Source organism: Mus caroli, unplaced genomic scaffold, assembly GCF_978045245.1.
Source record: "Mus caroli unplaced genomic scaffold, Mus_caroli_1 scaffold_6, whole genome shotgun sequence".
Classification (NCBI taxonomy): Eukaryota; Metazoa; Chordata; class Mammalia; order Rodentia; family Muridae; genus Mus; species Mus caroli.
This window is the reverse complement of record NW_028227261.1, coordinates 4,844,625-4,860,991: the sequence shown is the minus strand read 5'-3', so window position 1 is coordinate 4,860,991 and position 16,367 is coordinate 4,844,625. Positions and strand designations below refer to the sequence as shown.

The following is a 16,367-nucleotide window of genomic DNA, read 5'->3' as shown; positions in this document are numbered from 1 at the left end:
CACAGCAGCTGGTGGAGGTGGCCCACTGAGCTTCCCAGCCCTGCTCCAGATCACCAGCTACCAGAGAAACACGGAAGAAGTACAGGTGCTAATATAGAAAAAAAAAAATCCTTCTTCTTGGCTATTTAAAATTCCATAACCATGGAGAGGCAATTAATTCAACAAGAAGGACCCCATTCCCATGAATAAGAGAGACAAACTTAATTCAAATTGCATAGAGTACTATCTTCTGAGGACCAGTGTGCCAGAGGGCGCAGGGGAAGTGGTCATTTCCAGTGCTGGTAGGCATGTAATTTGAACAGTCACTCGAGCAATTTGGCATTGTCTGGATAAACTAGAATTCTCACACCCAGCAATTCTCGGTCTGGATTACTCATGTGCCCAAGAGCCCCTGTGTGAGGCCACTTAGTGAAACAGTAATTATAATCCCTAAAGTCCGGAAGGCTTCTAAAAGTCAAGGGACCTGCTTCAGTATTTAAGTAGAGGACTGTGATAGAACCGTTTAGAATGTAAAATAACATAGATTCAGCTTAGCAGGTGATATTAGGTCATGAACTGGAAGACGAGATGTCAATCATTCGCAACAGTCCCCAACTTCCAAGAATTCATTTTGCATCCCACTTCTGGTAACCGAAGCCCATTCTGGACTCCTGGGGACATTTAGTCTAATGCTCAGCCTTCCGCACCTCTCCGCACTGTTGAGCGTCATGTGCAAACATGGCCACCTATGACTCCACGGCAGTGAACGCACATCCCTCTTTCTCTACAGACAGCACAGAGGTTCACCAAAGCAGGTACGGTATGCACCCTGTATGGGATATCTGGTTCAGTGGGATAATAAGCCAAGTGCAATGGGAAAAACCAGCCACCGAGAAGCAGAGCTGCAAGTAGCCTTTCTCTCTCTCCAAAAGCTGGAAACAAAGGCTGTGTCGTTGGCCAACGCATTGTCATGGAGGCCTCTCAGTCCTAGCACCCACAGGACTGTTCGTAGCCAGCCGTAGGTCATAGAAGACCCTTCCTGGTTTGCATATGTCCCCCTCCTCCAGATCCGAGGGACCAGGCTGTAGACTGCAAAGCTGAAAACCACAAATAACTCCCAACATAAATATGGCCTAAAAATAGCCATAAATCATTCTCACTCCATCCGGTGACAATTCTAATTTATAACAAGAGGGAGGAAAATGAATGCGGTGGCTTTTTTTTTCCCTAGGCTTCCCAGCTACTGCTGAGGACGAATTCCACCCTGCTGTTACTTACAACCAGGAGTTCCTGATTTACGTATTACTAAAGATGAAATATACCGTAGGCCTCCGGGCACGGGGGCTGCTTGCTGAGGTTTAGTGTGAATTCCTGCAGGCTCTTTAGGTCCCTGCATAAGCAGCTTCCTTTCTCTTGGTCCCCACCCAAGCTTTCTCTCTGTGTCTACCTATTCTTCTATTGTGGGGCCCTCAGAGAGAGCCCTCCTCCCACCTCTCTGGGCTCCCTGCAAGAAGAGCTAATGCTATCTATGTATTAGCAGGACGCTGGTCACAATCCTGGAGATGGTTCTTTCCAGCAGCACATTCGGGTAATCTGCACATTAATGTTCCATGCAGTCAATTAAACCACACTGCACACGAGGCAGAGGAGAGGGGACTGGAGTTTCTCATACCGAGGCTTTTCTTATTCATCACCATAAAACAATTCTTATTGGTATATTAAAAAAAAAAAGCACACACACATAAAACGAAAGTTATCTCTCTCCACGGGGTAATATAATAAAAGCCATTTGATGCTATTTTTGGCAGCCATAAAAGCACATAATTAATATAGGGGGAAAAATCTCCATGACAAAGTGTGTCACGATAAAACGTCAGTGCCCAAGGGCAACCCTCGGAACTCAAGTGGGCTCACAGTCTTCGCTGTCACCGCGATGTGCTGGACACTCGTCATGACAGAAGCAGCGAGGACACCTGCCTTTGACCTCCCTGAAATGGCAGCTCGATCATGGAAGGCTTCTGATAGCCTGCCCATGGTAGTGTTAACCACATCCCTTTGGGGGTGGCAAGTAAGACTTTTGGTGGGGCTTAACAGGAATGGGGAAGAGCGGGTTCTGGCTTATTAGCAGGTCCTATGGGCCACCTGGTCGGGGGCGGGGGGCTCTGAAGGGAAGGGCCCTCTCTAAGGCTGCCCATGCCTCAGAGACAGCATAGCAAGGTTGCCTCTAGGAAATCACAAACTGAGTTTGTTCACCATTCTGCACCCTCTTTGCAGATCCCTCTCTGCGCCCACTCTGGAGGAGCTCTCCAGACAACCTATCACATCATCTTTAACCTCTGCCGAAGTTGAAACACCCACACGGAGATAGACGATTGGTCAGCCCGGGAAGAACTGCTCGGCCCTGAAGGGCATTACCAGCTGGCTGAAGCACCTTGCAAGGGTACTTCCTCATGATGACACCTGCCTTCCCTGACACCTGCCCCCTGCCCCCATGCACTCAGAAACACACCCATGGCAAGCACAGAAGCGGAACCTGCAGGCACCTTGCCAATCCGCATCCACACACCAGTGACACCCTCAGTAGAGCACTTAGACCATGGTTGGAGGCATAGAAAAGGGAGGAGAAACTCTGGGGTAAGAGAGCAGAAGCCAACACCAACAGCAGGGACTTGGCAAACAAGATTTCTTTACACAGTGGTGACTGGCATCAGGTCACTTGCAAGAGATTCCGAATTCTCTGTGGCGGCCCAGAAATGACGTGTGGGGGACAGGAGAGCCTTTTTTTGCCCTTTACCTCAACTCCCTGGACTTTGAGCTTCATGTGGTCCTCTCTGGTCGTTTTCCCATCTTTCCTCTTCTTCCAGCAGTACCCGTCTTTCCTATACTTCACTTTCTTCCTGTTGTAGAGTATCATGGAGCCATTCTGCGGTCTGCAAACAACAAAGGGTTAAATTACTGAGAGAACTGAGCAGAAGGGAAATTTATGAAGAAGGATACCACAGACCAGTAAAAGTCTCTATAGAAAAAAAAAGCAATATCCCACATTTGCTGGGACGTAATTTTTCACCTTTTATTGCGGTTCCCCGGATTAACCGTGTTTTATGGCAGCCGGAATTTGCTTGTGGATTTGGTTCCTAATGAATTAAATGTGTCAATGATAGGCTTAAAAAACAACCCTTTAGTAATTTCCACAAACTAATCAGGATATATGGTGTGGGCGCCCTGAGCTCTGTAGTGAAAAGTAAGCAAAACAGAGAGAGAGAGAGAGAGAGAGAGAGAGAGAGAGAGAGCGCATAAAAAGAGCCGAGGGTGTTGTAGCAGCCTGCAATATCTTATCTCTTGTAGAAGGATTTTCTACACATCTTTTAATCCATCATCCAGCATTAGGGAATAAATAAGTTTAACGCAGACGCTAGATGACTACGTTAAGAACAGACCAATGGAAGCTCTGGGTGCCGAGGCCAACCTCTCTTGATTCATTGCGTGCGTTTAGATTACTGCTGGATACAGAGGGGCATCAAGATCCTCCTTCCCTGGCAAGCACAGCACCCGACTGCTCCCCATCTGAGCTTCAGCCCTCAGAGGTCTTAGATAACACGAGGAACACTCATCTGTTCTGTCCACGGCCAGGGCAGCTTAGGAAAATGGCAGCCCGTTTTCTAAAGGCCAAGGACAGGGTGGATATTCCTGTGATGTTTAAGATGAACAAGCAGAGCTGAGGACATGGCAGCTCAATAAAGTACTTGCCATGTAATACAGCACCCATGTAACAAGCTGGGCAGAGTGCTATAGCCCAGGACTTAGGAGGTAGAGTCAGGAAGAGCAGATGTTCATGGTCATTCTTGGCCAAACAATGTGTTCAGTGCCAGCCTGGGACATACAAGACCCTGCATCAAACAAAACCAAACACAACCTTGGATTTCCCAAAGAAGAGACATTACTCAGCCACAGAAAGCAGAGAAGAAGTGTGTGTGTGTGTGTGTGTGTGTGTGTGGTGTGTGGTGTGTGTGTGTGTGTGTGTGGTGTGTGTGTGTGTGTGGTGTGTGTGTGTGTGTGGTGTGTGTGTGGTGTGTGTGGTGTGTGTGTGTGTGTATGGTATGTGTGTGTGGTGTGTGTGTGTGTGGTGTGTGTGTGTGTGTGTGTGTGTGTATAGTATGTGTGTGTGTGTGTGTGTGGTGTGTGTGTATGGTATGTGTGTGTGTGTGGTGTGTGTGTGTGTGTGTGTGTGTGTGTGTGTGTATGGTATGTGTGTGTGTGTGGTGTGTGTGTGGGGTATGTGTGTGTGTGTGTGTGGTGTGTGTGTATGGTATGTGTGTGTGTAAAGGTGCCATAGCCGTATATTTGTGGTGTGTGTGTATGGTATGTGTGTGTGTGGTGTGTGTGTGTGTGTGTGTGTAAAGGTGCCATAGCCGTCTATTTTGGTAGGAATCTACAAAGAGAGAGAGCTAAGGGCCTCTGCTGCTGACAGCAGGTGCTACAGTAAGCCATTCCTAGAATAAAGTCTCTGCAGGTGCAGACATGGGCAGATTCAGCCCTGAAGCCAGCGTGCTCACCCAGTGGCCGGGCTGTGTGCCACCTGCACCTGACTACTGGGCACAGAAAGGCTTGCCATGGTGTGTGTGTGTGTGTGTGTGTGTGTGTGCCTGTGTTGGAGCCAGGGGCACTTCATCCTGCTCTGAGCCAGATCTTCATCTGCTGCACAGCAGTGGGTTATGGATGCACCTTGGCTTGCCGGCTTCTTTCCACTGTGGTAGAGGTGGGGGCGAGGAAACAGCCACTCCTTCCTCCTGCCTCTTGGAGAGAGACTCCGACCTCTAAGCTTGGCTTCTTCTGTTGCCCAATGTGCCATTTCAACATCGGACAGAACACTGGGTATTGATGGCATAATCTTCCATTGTCCAGAGGGTAAAGAGAAAACGCAACCCTCCAGGGTGATTGCAGCTAATAGTAGTTCCCACCCAGCCTGGCTGTGTCACCAGGCAGCCGCAGGAAGACTAGAGAGCAATTCCACGGGAGATTACTGACTCTCGTGGGGCCTCCCTACACTGAACTGTTCCCTGATTAGGCACAATTGGTTTGTTTCCTTCCTCAGCCTGCACCAACTGAAATGATGGCAGAAAACAGCTCTGCAGCTTGACAGGACACTATCACATACCATACCCATCAGAGCCTACGAGCCTGCACTGGAACCCCCATAGTTGGTCTCCATTTCTTCACGGGAGCGAGGTTGCAGAGAGGGGAGGGATTGTATGAGTCTCCTTCAGACACAGTAGCTCTAGACACTAGCACTGCACTCCCTCAGACCACGGTGAGCCCTCTCAGTCCCTAGGACACCTAGCAAAAGGTCCCCAAACCCAAGCTCCCATCCTTAAGGCCACTGGCTGGAGGGGTGGTGGGTGGCTGGAAGGAGTAGGTTGAGGCAAGCAAAAGGACTCTGTGCCCCTGCCCTCCCTCAGGAGTGGTGAGGACACATGGAAACAGGGCAGGGACACCCTGATCAATCAAAACTACCTTCTGAAGACCTCAGAGGAAACCACCGCTTCTAGGGACCAAGAAGTGGCCTGTGACTTGTCCCAACCCTGCCATTGTTAAGGATTGCAAAAGGTTCCTCCCAAAGAGGGGACTCCCTCAAACTCTGTCAAGTACAGTTCTGCTGACCTCAGCTTAAGTTTCTGAGAGTGGCCTTGTCTGTCACTGTCACTTTAACAGGACACCATCCCCAGGGGGAGCTTCAGTGTTCAGCTAAAATGACCTCAATGAATGGAATCCTCAGCTCAATTCACAGTGACTGAAGAGAAGCCCAGCCATGTGCAGCCCTCTCCTCTGGTTCCACCTCAGTTTGCTTCTGCTCTTTGTGATATGGTGGGAGGCTTCACCACAGTCCAGGCCCTGACATTGATAAAGGGAAAAACGCCCTCCACCTAGAGAAGGAGCCATGTGCCTCACAGAACAACATCAGAGAGGCTGTGCTGCCATCCCAACGCGAGCACAGCAAGTCTGAGCCTGAGGGAAGGGGTCCAAGAAGGAGGGGGGGTCGAGGAGGTGGGCGTTGGGGTGGAGAAGAAGGACTGGGCCTTAGGCACTGACACAGAAGGGCTTCATTGATTACCGGTCCACTTCAGGCGGGGCGGGGAGGCAGGAATGCAGACGCAGGTCGAGGATATGGAAAGTGTAGCCAACAACCTAACCCTGTCCAGCCTCCTTCTGTGCCCTAGTCATTCACAGGTACCTGCTGTGATGGGGGATATCATATCTAGGCACACCTGTCATCTGCATATGATCTCACCTGCACATCAGCTCTGTGGAGGAGGCACTGCTGGCATCCCCAGATAACCCAGTCTTTATGCCGCAGTGCCTGGTAAGTCTGTGGGTGCCAGAGAAGCCAAGGCTGCTAGGTGAGCAGAGACTAAAGGTCTGCTCTCCTGGCTGGGATCAGTAGAGTCCCGATGCAACCTTAGCAAGCACCAGGTATCAGGAGGGTGGAGGCCAGACTTCCTCTCTTGCGTAAAGCGAAGCCTGAGCTATCTATTCTATTCATCCATAGCATCTGGATGTAACTCTAGAGCTGTTCCAGGTTCACTTCCTGGGACTGGGGTAGGTCTGGGGGTATCTCAGGCATACATTCTATATCTGGAGAAACTCAGGCTGTCCTAGACTTGTTCTCCTACAGCTAAGATAATTGGGATGTCCGGGGTCTTTCCTTCGGTTCCGGGGGTAACTCTGGGTTTGTTCCAGGCTTCCTTTCCTGTGATGGATAACTCTAGAGCTATCCTGGCTCCACCCCCAAGCTAAGGTAACTCTGGCTGCTCAGTCTGGTCCTCACACTTCTATTCTGGAGTCCATGGAGACCTACTGAGGAACAAGTCCTTTATTTACATCAACCCTTTGCCTCTGTCACCTCCACACTCCCTACTGTGGCTTCTTGAGGTCCTGAGCTAGACTCTCATCTTCCTTTCAGGATCTCCTTCTGGGACATCTAAGCCAAGGCAGACAGTCTGAGAGAGCCTTGGGGAAACTTCCCAGGCCCCTCTGGCATTGCACTGGTGCACAAGAGCTACAGCAGAGAATGTGGCCAGGGGGAGCTTTGTTCTAAGCAGGAAGCCTCTATCCAAGTAACCCTTTCATCTAAGAAACTAACAGCTATGAGAATCGGCTACACTCCGCACAGTGGAGGAAAAAATTCCTTGGAGTACAGGAAAGCTTCGCAAATGATAACAATGTTTAAAATGCACATGCTTGTGCTATAGGAAGATGAGTGCATTGGAGGGTGGGCAGAGGGACAGAAAGATGACAGAGACTGGACAGTATGGCAGTTTAAAGAAGAAGGTCCCTGGTAGGCTCAGATGTCTGAACACTTGGTTACCCGTTGCTGGGGTTGTTTGTGTAAGGTTAGGAGGTGTGGTCTCTCTGAAGGAAGCTGGGATGAGCTTTGAGGCTTCAAAGCCAGGCAACATTCCCTGCTTCCTTTCTCTACTTCCTGCTTGTTGTTCAAGCTACGAGACCTCAGCTTCTGCTCCAGCCACCATTGCTGTCGTCTGTTACCATGCTTCCCTCCATGACTGACTCTAACCCTTGGGGGCTGTAAGCCAAATAGGCCTTCCTCCTGCAAGTCACTTTGGTCCTGGAGTTTGATCATAACAGAAAACAAATGTAGATAGATGGATAGATAGATAGATAGATAGATAGATAGATAGATAGATAGATAGATGGATAGATGATAAATAGATGATAGATAGATGATAGATCATTAGATAGATAATAGATGATAGATAGTAAAGATAGATAGATACACACACACATATATATATATATATACATATATATATATATATATACATTCACATGTAAGATAATTGAAGAATGTTGATAGAATGATAAGAGTCTGTCTACAATAAAGACAAAGGAAAACTTAAAGAAAATTTAAATATACAAGAGGCTTGAATAAGAAAGTGATCCAATCTGAAGACAACTGCAAAATCTTCTAAAAGTTTTAAAAGCAGGTTTTGATGCATTCAAAAGTGTAGCCTTGGTCAGGGTGAAGTATGGCCCTAAAGTGTGATCATTCCCTTGAGTTAATTTCTGACAAGGAGACCACCATTAGGATTTTTTTAAATGTAGAATTTTTTTTTATAAAATTACTTAGGGGGTTAGAGAGATGGCTCAATGGTTTAAAATGCTTACAGCGCTTTTAGAAGACCCCTCTTCAGTTCCCAGGGCCCATGTGGAATCCCACAACCACCGGTAACTCAAGTTCCAGGGCATCTGACACCCTCTTCTGACCCCCTACGTGCATACAGTGCCCAGACATATGCTCTCTCACACTCATAAAAGTACAGGAAGTGAATTTGTGTCATTTTATAACACATAAATATCAAGAAGAACCAGATAAACCCTGGTAAGGAAGCTGAGAGACAGGCGTGGTGGCGTAGGCTGTAATCCGAGCTATTTGGGGAGGCTGGGGCAGGAACATCAAAAGATCAAGATTTGCCTAAGCCATGTGTCAGTGAGGGAAGGCGCCAGCCTTTTAGCATGCAATACTAAGATCACAGGAGAGGAGCTAGAAAAGGTACCTTTGAGGGTTATCCCTCACCCCCGACACATCACCTCTAAGCAGACCAGTAACTCTCCCTCGAATAGATAGCAACCCGTAACACTGGAGAAGAAAATATAAGTGGACTCTTTTATTACCAAAGGGAACTGACACTTTTCTAACCACGGTTCAAAACTCAGTGATAACCTGTGTGAGCTGGCTCTATCAGATTATATCAGGCAAAGGCTCTCCATAGCGGCTGCTCCATTCCCACCCCCCTGCCATGTGGTATCCTCTCACCCTCCTCCATGCTCTGTCTTTTGGACCGAAGCCACACTAGTGGGTGTGTGGTCGTTTTAATTTGCATTTCCCTAATGACTACTGGTGTTAACCATCTTTTCATGTCCGTATTAGCTATTCGTAGAATTTCTTTGGTAAATTCTATTTGAATCTTTAGCCCATTTTCAGTTAAATTGCTAGATTTTTGACTTGCTGCCGAAGCTCCTTACATAAAGTCCTAATGGAAATACTTTACCATTAAGCCCATAAATTGAGGGAGGTTTTTTTTTTTTTTTCCTAATTTTCTTTTAATTTTGGTTAAAATCCAGGTTATCATTTTTCTCCTACTAACTAGTACTATTAGGGATGAAGTGGCTTGTTATCTAGTCCAAGGTCATAAAAATCTCCTGTTTTCTTCTAAGAGTTTTATGTTTTCAGCTCTCTCGTTAGGCCTGGGGTGCACTTTGTAGTAGTGTGTGATGCTGGGATGCAAGGGTCTAAGCTGATTTCTGCTATGTAGATATCTGATTGTCTCACATCCATCTTTCAGACTGAAAAATGTCTATCCCGCCTCGCCACCCATCCCCTGAATGTTTGAAAATAAACTAAGCATCAACATAAGGTTTTATTCTTGACCCTCAAGTCCCGCCCTGTTCTCCATCCTCGGGCCAATCATTTTGACAGCTGCAGATAGGACATCAGGGACCCCGAGTCTTCCAACCACGCTGCCCCTGTGCAGTCATTTTTGGCTATTCCAAGACCTTTGTGTTCCCATACCCATTGATTAACTTGACAATTTGGGGGGTGAGGATAAGGACTGACGGTTTGTCGTTGTTGTTTTTTAATGTGTATGTGTCAGTGCCTGCATAGATATCTTATCACCATTGGTGTGTGGATGCAGGGGCCGCAGAGGCCAGAAGAAGGTTCCGAATCCCCTGAAACTGGAGCTACACACAGTTGGGCCCATGGGGTGAGTGCTGGGCCTGAAACCCTGATCCTCTCCAGGAGTAGCAAGTGTTCTTAACTTCAGAACTGTCTCTCCACGTCCTGAGGAGAGGATAGGATTGAATCAAGAGGTCAGTTTGGAGAGAGACACTGTCCTGATAGTTCTGAGTGTTTCTGCTATGTCCCATGATGAGGCTTTTAACTCCATGAACGTGGAGTGGTCTCTCCAGCTATGTGAATCTGGGCTCCCCCTGAATAAGACTTTAGAGTTTGCAGTGCACAGGTATTAAAAGTTAACTCGTGCTAATTCATTTATTCTATTTAATGTTCTTTGTGAATGGAATTGTTTCCTTCATTTCACACCAGGGCTCTTTGTTTCTACCTCCTCGATGTATAACTGACTTCTCTGTATTGAGCTCTGTGATGACAACAGCTGATAGGATTTGAGGTCGCCTGGGAGGCAAGCCTACAGGCACACCTGTGAGGGACTGTCTAGATTAGGCTAGCCCTGAGCCAGCCTCTGAGGGATTATATAGATTAGTTTAGCAGACATGAGAAGACTATTCCCTGGCCTTGGGAACCAACCGTGCTGGATAAAAGGAGCTTGCTAGCTCCCGAGACAAGACACCTTGTGTGCAAGCTGATGGCCCGTGTCCCATCCTCAGAACCTATGTAAATGTGGAAGGTGAGACTGACTCAAGGTGTTGCCTGGTCACCACATGGTCACCATGTCGTGTGTTACAACTAGGCACATACATACCTCTATAATACATGGTAATAATTCATAATAAAATAAAAGGCAGGAGAAGATCTGTGCTCCAGTATCCAGTCAGGAAGTTCATTTCCTGACTGTGGTGACAATGTGAGCTGCCACCTCGAGCTCCTGGCTCTGCAGCTTTGTGACTGATGGGCCACCCTCACGGGCCGTGAATCAAAGCAACTGTTTCTTCTTAAAACAGCCTTCCTCTGGGTAATTTCTTAGAGACACAGGAAAGCTGACCGTGGCAGCCTTGCCTGTACCTCCAGCTTCCACGTTCGTTAGTTCCCGTAAAGTTTCGTAGATTATATAGACATCCTACGTGTGAAATCAAGACACACACATGAATAACATTATTTAGTTTCCTCCTTTCTGCCTCGGCTGTCTTTATCTCCTTTTCTTGCTTTATCGACCTGGTTAGCCCTTCAGAACATTGGATAGAAGTGTGAAGAGCAAATACTTTGCATTTTTGCCAGTTTTAAGGAAAATGTATCCCAGTATTTATTTTTGTTTTGTTTTGGGTTTGTTTGTTTGTTTGTTTTTGCTTGGTTTTTTTTTTTTTTTTGCCTTTTAAGTACAGTATTAGCTGCATCAAAGACTTAAACTTGTGTGAAAATTTCAAACAGCTCAGGGAGCCACTTGTACAGGCTCCAGCCGACGACCACGGGACAATTTGAACAATAGTATGAGAAACGCATACGGTTAGACCTCATTAAATATGTTTAATCTCTAGATTCATTGTGATCCTAAAATAAACAAGCAATGGCCACAAAGGCACACACTGCTCAGTGCTGGAGGAGCCAGTGAAAACCTGAGGAAAACCAGAAAGGCTGGGAGAGAGCCACAGACATCCAACCTTCCCTGTCAAAGGGCTCTTCTGGGTTATCCAATGAGAATATTCTCTACAAAAGCCCTCCAGCCAATAAAAGAGGAAGAGGGGGAGGAGGGAAAGAGGAGAAGGTGGGGGAGGGGAAGGAAAGGGAGCCAGAGAAAGCCCCACTGTAGCAATCTCAAGTGAGTTAGCACTTCAGGCGACTCACCAGAGAGACGACCTGGTAGTAAGAGTCCCTCGATGGGAACACATTCTGCTACTGAACAAAGACAAAAGAGCTAGGAGAGAGAACATAAAGTGGGGGGTGGGGGGGTGGGGAGGGATCTGGGAGGAGTCAGAGAAGTGGGGTGGGGGATGGGTATGTATGATCAAAATATATCATATATGTATGAAATTCTCAAAGAATAAATAAAAACACTATTAAAATAGAAGACCTTAAAAACTGGCCTCAGGGCCTAGCTAGCATCCACTTTATTAGTCCCCTAGTGGGGATAGGAACGCCCTAAAAGACACTGTATAGGGACACTCAAGGACCAATGGTCTGTCTTCTCAGCCAGTTCTTTGACACAGAACAAGAGAGAGTAGGAGCGAGCTGGAGTCAGAACACACATCACGACAGACAGAAACACGTCCATCAACTGCAGTGTGAGTGTTCCTAAGGTGGGGATTGACTGGACTAGATAATGTGTACACATATACTTATGTGTGTATACATGTTTTTATGTGTATATATATATATATATATATATATACATACATATATATATATGTGTGTGTGTGTGTGTGTATATGTGTGTATGTGTGTGTGTATGTGTGTATGTGTGTATGAATGAGTATAGGTACTTGTATGTGTCTATGTATAGATGTGTATATGTGTGTATATACATGTATAGGCATGTGTACCTACATGTATATGTTAGCATACATATTTGTATGAATATATATTTGTATGTGTATATATATACACATATATATATTCATATCTATACATATATACATATATATGTGTGTGTGTGTTTGTGTGTGGTGTGTGGGTGTGTCCATGTGGGTGTATATGTATATATGTGTACATGTGTATGATATGTAAGTATATGTCTGTTACTTGTGTACAATATATAGACATGTTCCTATATAATATATGTATGGTATACACACATTACACACATACATATATATGGAATTTGTGAGACAATATGAATCTTGAACAGTCTCACTATAAAAATATGAGTAACTTGAACTGATTATTACAGTGCAGAAGTATGTTTTAAAAGGTATCTTCTCACTTAGAAATACAGATTAAAGCACTTACTGATGAAATTGTACATCTGAGCTATACTTCACAGTAGCATTAGTGAGTGGAAGGGCTGGGGGTCGTCAAGAGACCAGGCTGGCCAAGCACTGACCACAGCTGATCCCACAGGGCATGTGACTGTCATAGGATCAGCCCCTTCCTTACACACCTTGAATAAACACCTCTGCTTCCTTGCAGAGAACCTGATGTGAGCAAGCTGTTTAGCACCTGCCCAGCATGTACCACACATCTCATGACAACCCCTACTTGCAAGCTTGTTCCTTTTCTGTGGGTTCTCCCTCAATAGCAATGGCGGGAAGACTGAGAGGGCAAGGCAGTGATGCATCATGGGGGTGCAGCTGGGACACGCATTGTGAAAAGAACCATCCCTAAACAACAAGGAAGGCAGAAGATGATGGACAGGCGCCAATCAGAGAGAGGCTGCGTCCATGAGAAGTTTCCTATACACATGTAAGGTGAAGAATTATGGAATAATCAGGAACTGAATCCAACACTAACTTCAACCTCAAAACTGAAGTCTGCAGCTGGGCAGCTGCTCAGTCAGCAAAGTCCTTACCTGCAAACCTGAGGACGTGGGTTCAATCCCCAGCACCCGTGTAAAAAATACCAGATGGCATCAGGCATCTGTAATCCTGGTGCCTGGGTTGGGGGTAGAGCGGTGGATCCCTAAAGCCCATTAGTCACCCTGACCAGTCTAATCAGAGAGCTGCAGTCCCTGCCTCACAAGTGTGATGGATCATTGACAAAGGCAGAAGAGGACACTCAGCATGGACCTCTGGACTCTCTGCCCATACATTTATACGTGTGTGTGTGTGTGTGTGTGCGAGCACACAGAGGCACACACTGATACCCAATATCCAGACACTCTTCCCAATTTCCAACATTAGACAGAAGTCAATGTACCCACACAGCTCCAGTTCGAGGCTCTCTCCTAGATCCCTCATTTTCAACGTGATCACTTGCAGAATCTCAAAAAGAGCAAAACCCAAAACAAACAAAAACCCATCAGTGTCGTCCATGCAGACAGTGAGACCCAACGGCTGCTGAAGAAACCGTATTTTTGTGTGTGTGGGCTAGCCCACACACTGCCACCCTGCCGCCCTCACTTGCAGCCTGCTGCATGGTTCTAGGTGACAGAGATCAGTTCTTGCTCCACTGCATTTCTAAGGTGTGTCTTTGACACTTTCCCTTAAAGCAACATGTTCTTGCACATAGTAGGACTCTGAACATCCAGATGGCTCCAACACATGATAAGCACTCCCCTTTTTCTAGCTAACCCCAGACAAAGCTTAGTGGCTCTGTCCACCCTGTTGTCTTTGCCTCCAGCCCTGTCCTTCCTGTCAGAGGCATGGAGGAGGGCCTAGTCCAGGAAAATGCAGCATGTGCATTTCCATCGGCGGCAAGCCGTGACCCCGAGAGTAAAGCAGAGCCTCATGATGGGGCCCAGACCGCAATACCATTCTCAAGGCCGGTGCTAAATCTCAGCTCCAGAGGGCAGTTAGAAAATGGAAAGTGTCACCTTTAATTGAGGCAGACGTACTTTATGTACCTGGGCCTCTCCTGATCTTTTCACCATGAATAGCTTGATTTACATGCACCATTAGAACCAGGTGGCCTGGACCAAAATGTCAATGATAACCATGACAATAAGGAGAGCTGTCACTGACTAAGCATTTGTCTGGTCCTAGAGGCCAGAAAAGTCTCTCCACCAGCTTCCATCTTAATCCTTCAGTAACTTCAGGTGGGTGTCAGACTCCTCTGTGAGGAGACTCGGAGGAGCCCAAAGTCACACAGCTGATAAGGTGAGGTCCAGGGATGTAAAATGGGCATTGTACCTCTCTGTGGGAACTGGCTAGGAATCCCCAGCTACTCATGGGATTTCCCACCAAGGCACTTTCTGGCCAATGTGACACGTCTGTCCGTGGAGAAGCGCCTCACACAAGGCCTCAGAAAAGGCTGACTGAGTCTGATGTACGTTAGTGCTGTGGTTCTTCCTGTTGTAGGATGGGGAGGGAAAATGGCTGGTAAAGGACATCTCCCCTGCTTATCTCAACACAGACCTGGGGAGAGCCATGATAAATGGCTGGCGCACACAGCAAGGTTGACAGAGCACCGGACTGAACCCCAAGAAGCCATGGAGACAGCTCGGATCTCACAGGACACGGGGCTGGTTTATTAGCCCGCAGCCAGGCATCTTCTCTCTGGCTTGTTTATAGGGACCTCATGATTTGGGGGTAGGGTGGTGGGGATGGGCAACAAAAGGCAAGCAGGCTGGTCACGGCCATTCAGGCATGGTAACTCCGGGATATCTGTAGAATGATGGGCAAAGGGGAGCCATGAGGTCTGCCCCAGGCTGCAATCCACCAGATATGAAAACCAATTGCTTTCTATAATAAATTCTAACAGGAGCCATAGAAATAACAAGCTGAGGAGAAGGGGACGCCAATTTGCTTGATTTGATTATCTCCTTCTTGGGCGGTCCAGCCCCAGCTTCTTTTCATTAAAATAAGGGCAAATTGAAAATCGTAAAAGAGCCTTTCTTATCAGACAATAAACGACCTAGTAGATTCAGAAGCTCCGACGCTCAAGGAGCCAGGAACGCCCGGCTGTATCGGCTCTTGACACAGGAGACCAGTAGGTCCCAGGAAGCTGCTGCCCCAACAGCTTCGTCTGGTAGGGTTTTTTCCTCTCTCTAAACCCGAGAAGACACAGCTGATAGCATCACCCAGCAGCATGGGGTCTGCTCTGCCCATCTTGCCTGATCTCTGTGAATGCTTGCAAAGAGACCATCACCAGACAGCTTTGGGAAAAGAGACCTTCCTGCTAGGGGTGCCAGGTGCCCCTCTGTAAGGCCCAGATGGCTTTGTGGGGACAGTAAGCCAGGGTATGAAGAGCTTTTAGAACTCCACAGTGGAAGTGCGTTTCCCCAGGATCTTTAAATGCAGGCTGCTAACCACAGTTTTGTTCATCTAAATTGATGTCAGAGGTCACAGAGTGAAAGGGCTATGGGTTCTTGGGGGATGGAAATGACCGGAAGTCAGTCTAGAGTGGGTCTGTGAGGACTCACTAATGCCTCGTGCCTGCAGCTCCCACAAGGCCCTCTAAAAACTTTTATTATGACACCTGGTGATTTATTTGGTTAATGTTTACCGAGCAGCTGTTATAGACCAGGCACTCAGGTGGGCTACTCTGGGCGCTACCCCCTTGTCTGCACAGCTTGCAGACTTGGGGCTTCTGGGACAAAGATGCGGAGGAATTCCACAGTGACCTGGCATGCTTGCTGACTGCTACGAGTAAGGTAGAGAGAGACGGGCAGCCTGGAGACCGATCCCAGTCTGGGCAGAGGTTTGGCACTGAGACAGGGCCAAGTCTTAGCGGCTTGGGGAACATGCCTCACCTGGTGGAGGGCAGGCAGGAAGGGCAGGGGCTAGAGTGGACAATGGAGCCAGCCAGGCCCAAGGGGGTGGGGTTAATTCTCCGTGATAAAAGAGTCAAATCAACAAGGTTGATCAAACCACAAACTGCAAGGAGGGAACAGCCAGGTCTTTGAATTTTAATCTGAGTGTGTGTGACACAAACTGGGTGACCTAAATTAACCCAACAGAGGCAGTTTTGGGTAGAGTAGAGCTTATACCATCCGTGGGCTGTGACACACAGGGAGTAGGGACTGAAGGTTAGCAAGCAGAAGAAGCCACTGTGCAGAGGCAAGCTGGTAGCCGGCCTCGCTGTCGGA

At 47.3% G+C, this 16,367-nt stretch overlaps 1 protein-coding gene and 1 long non-coding RNA gene across 10 annotated transcripts in view; one reads left to right on the top strand and one right to left on the bottom strand.

Moving 5' to 3' along the window:
• Nucleotides 1-16,367, bottom strand: part of Camta1 (calmodulin binding transcription activator 1) — an 814,691-nt gene that overhangs the window by 396,598 nt on the left and 401,726 nt on the right. For all 9 annotated transcript variants that reach the window (XM_085838559.1, XM_085838558.1, XM_029476775.2 and 6 more), the window contains exon 5: nt 2,774-2,909. In XM_085838559.1, the coding sequence (XP_085694685.1) occupies nt 2,774-2,909 (136 nt within the window). The remainder of the gene's footprint in view (nt 1-2,773; nt 2,910-16,367) is intronic.
• LOC110292298 (uncharacterized) lies at nt 95-3,001 on the top strand. The gene is made up of 3 exons (XR_002377706.2): nt 95-794; nt 2,254-2,419; nt 2,886-3,001. It is a non-coding gene; the product is annotated as an uncharacterized LOC110292298 (long non-coding RNA).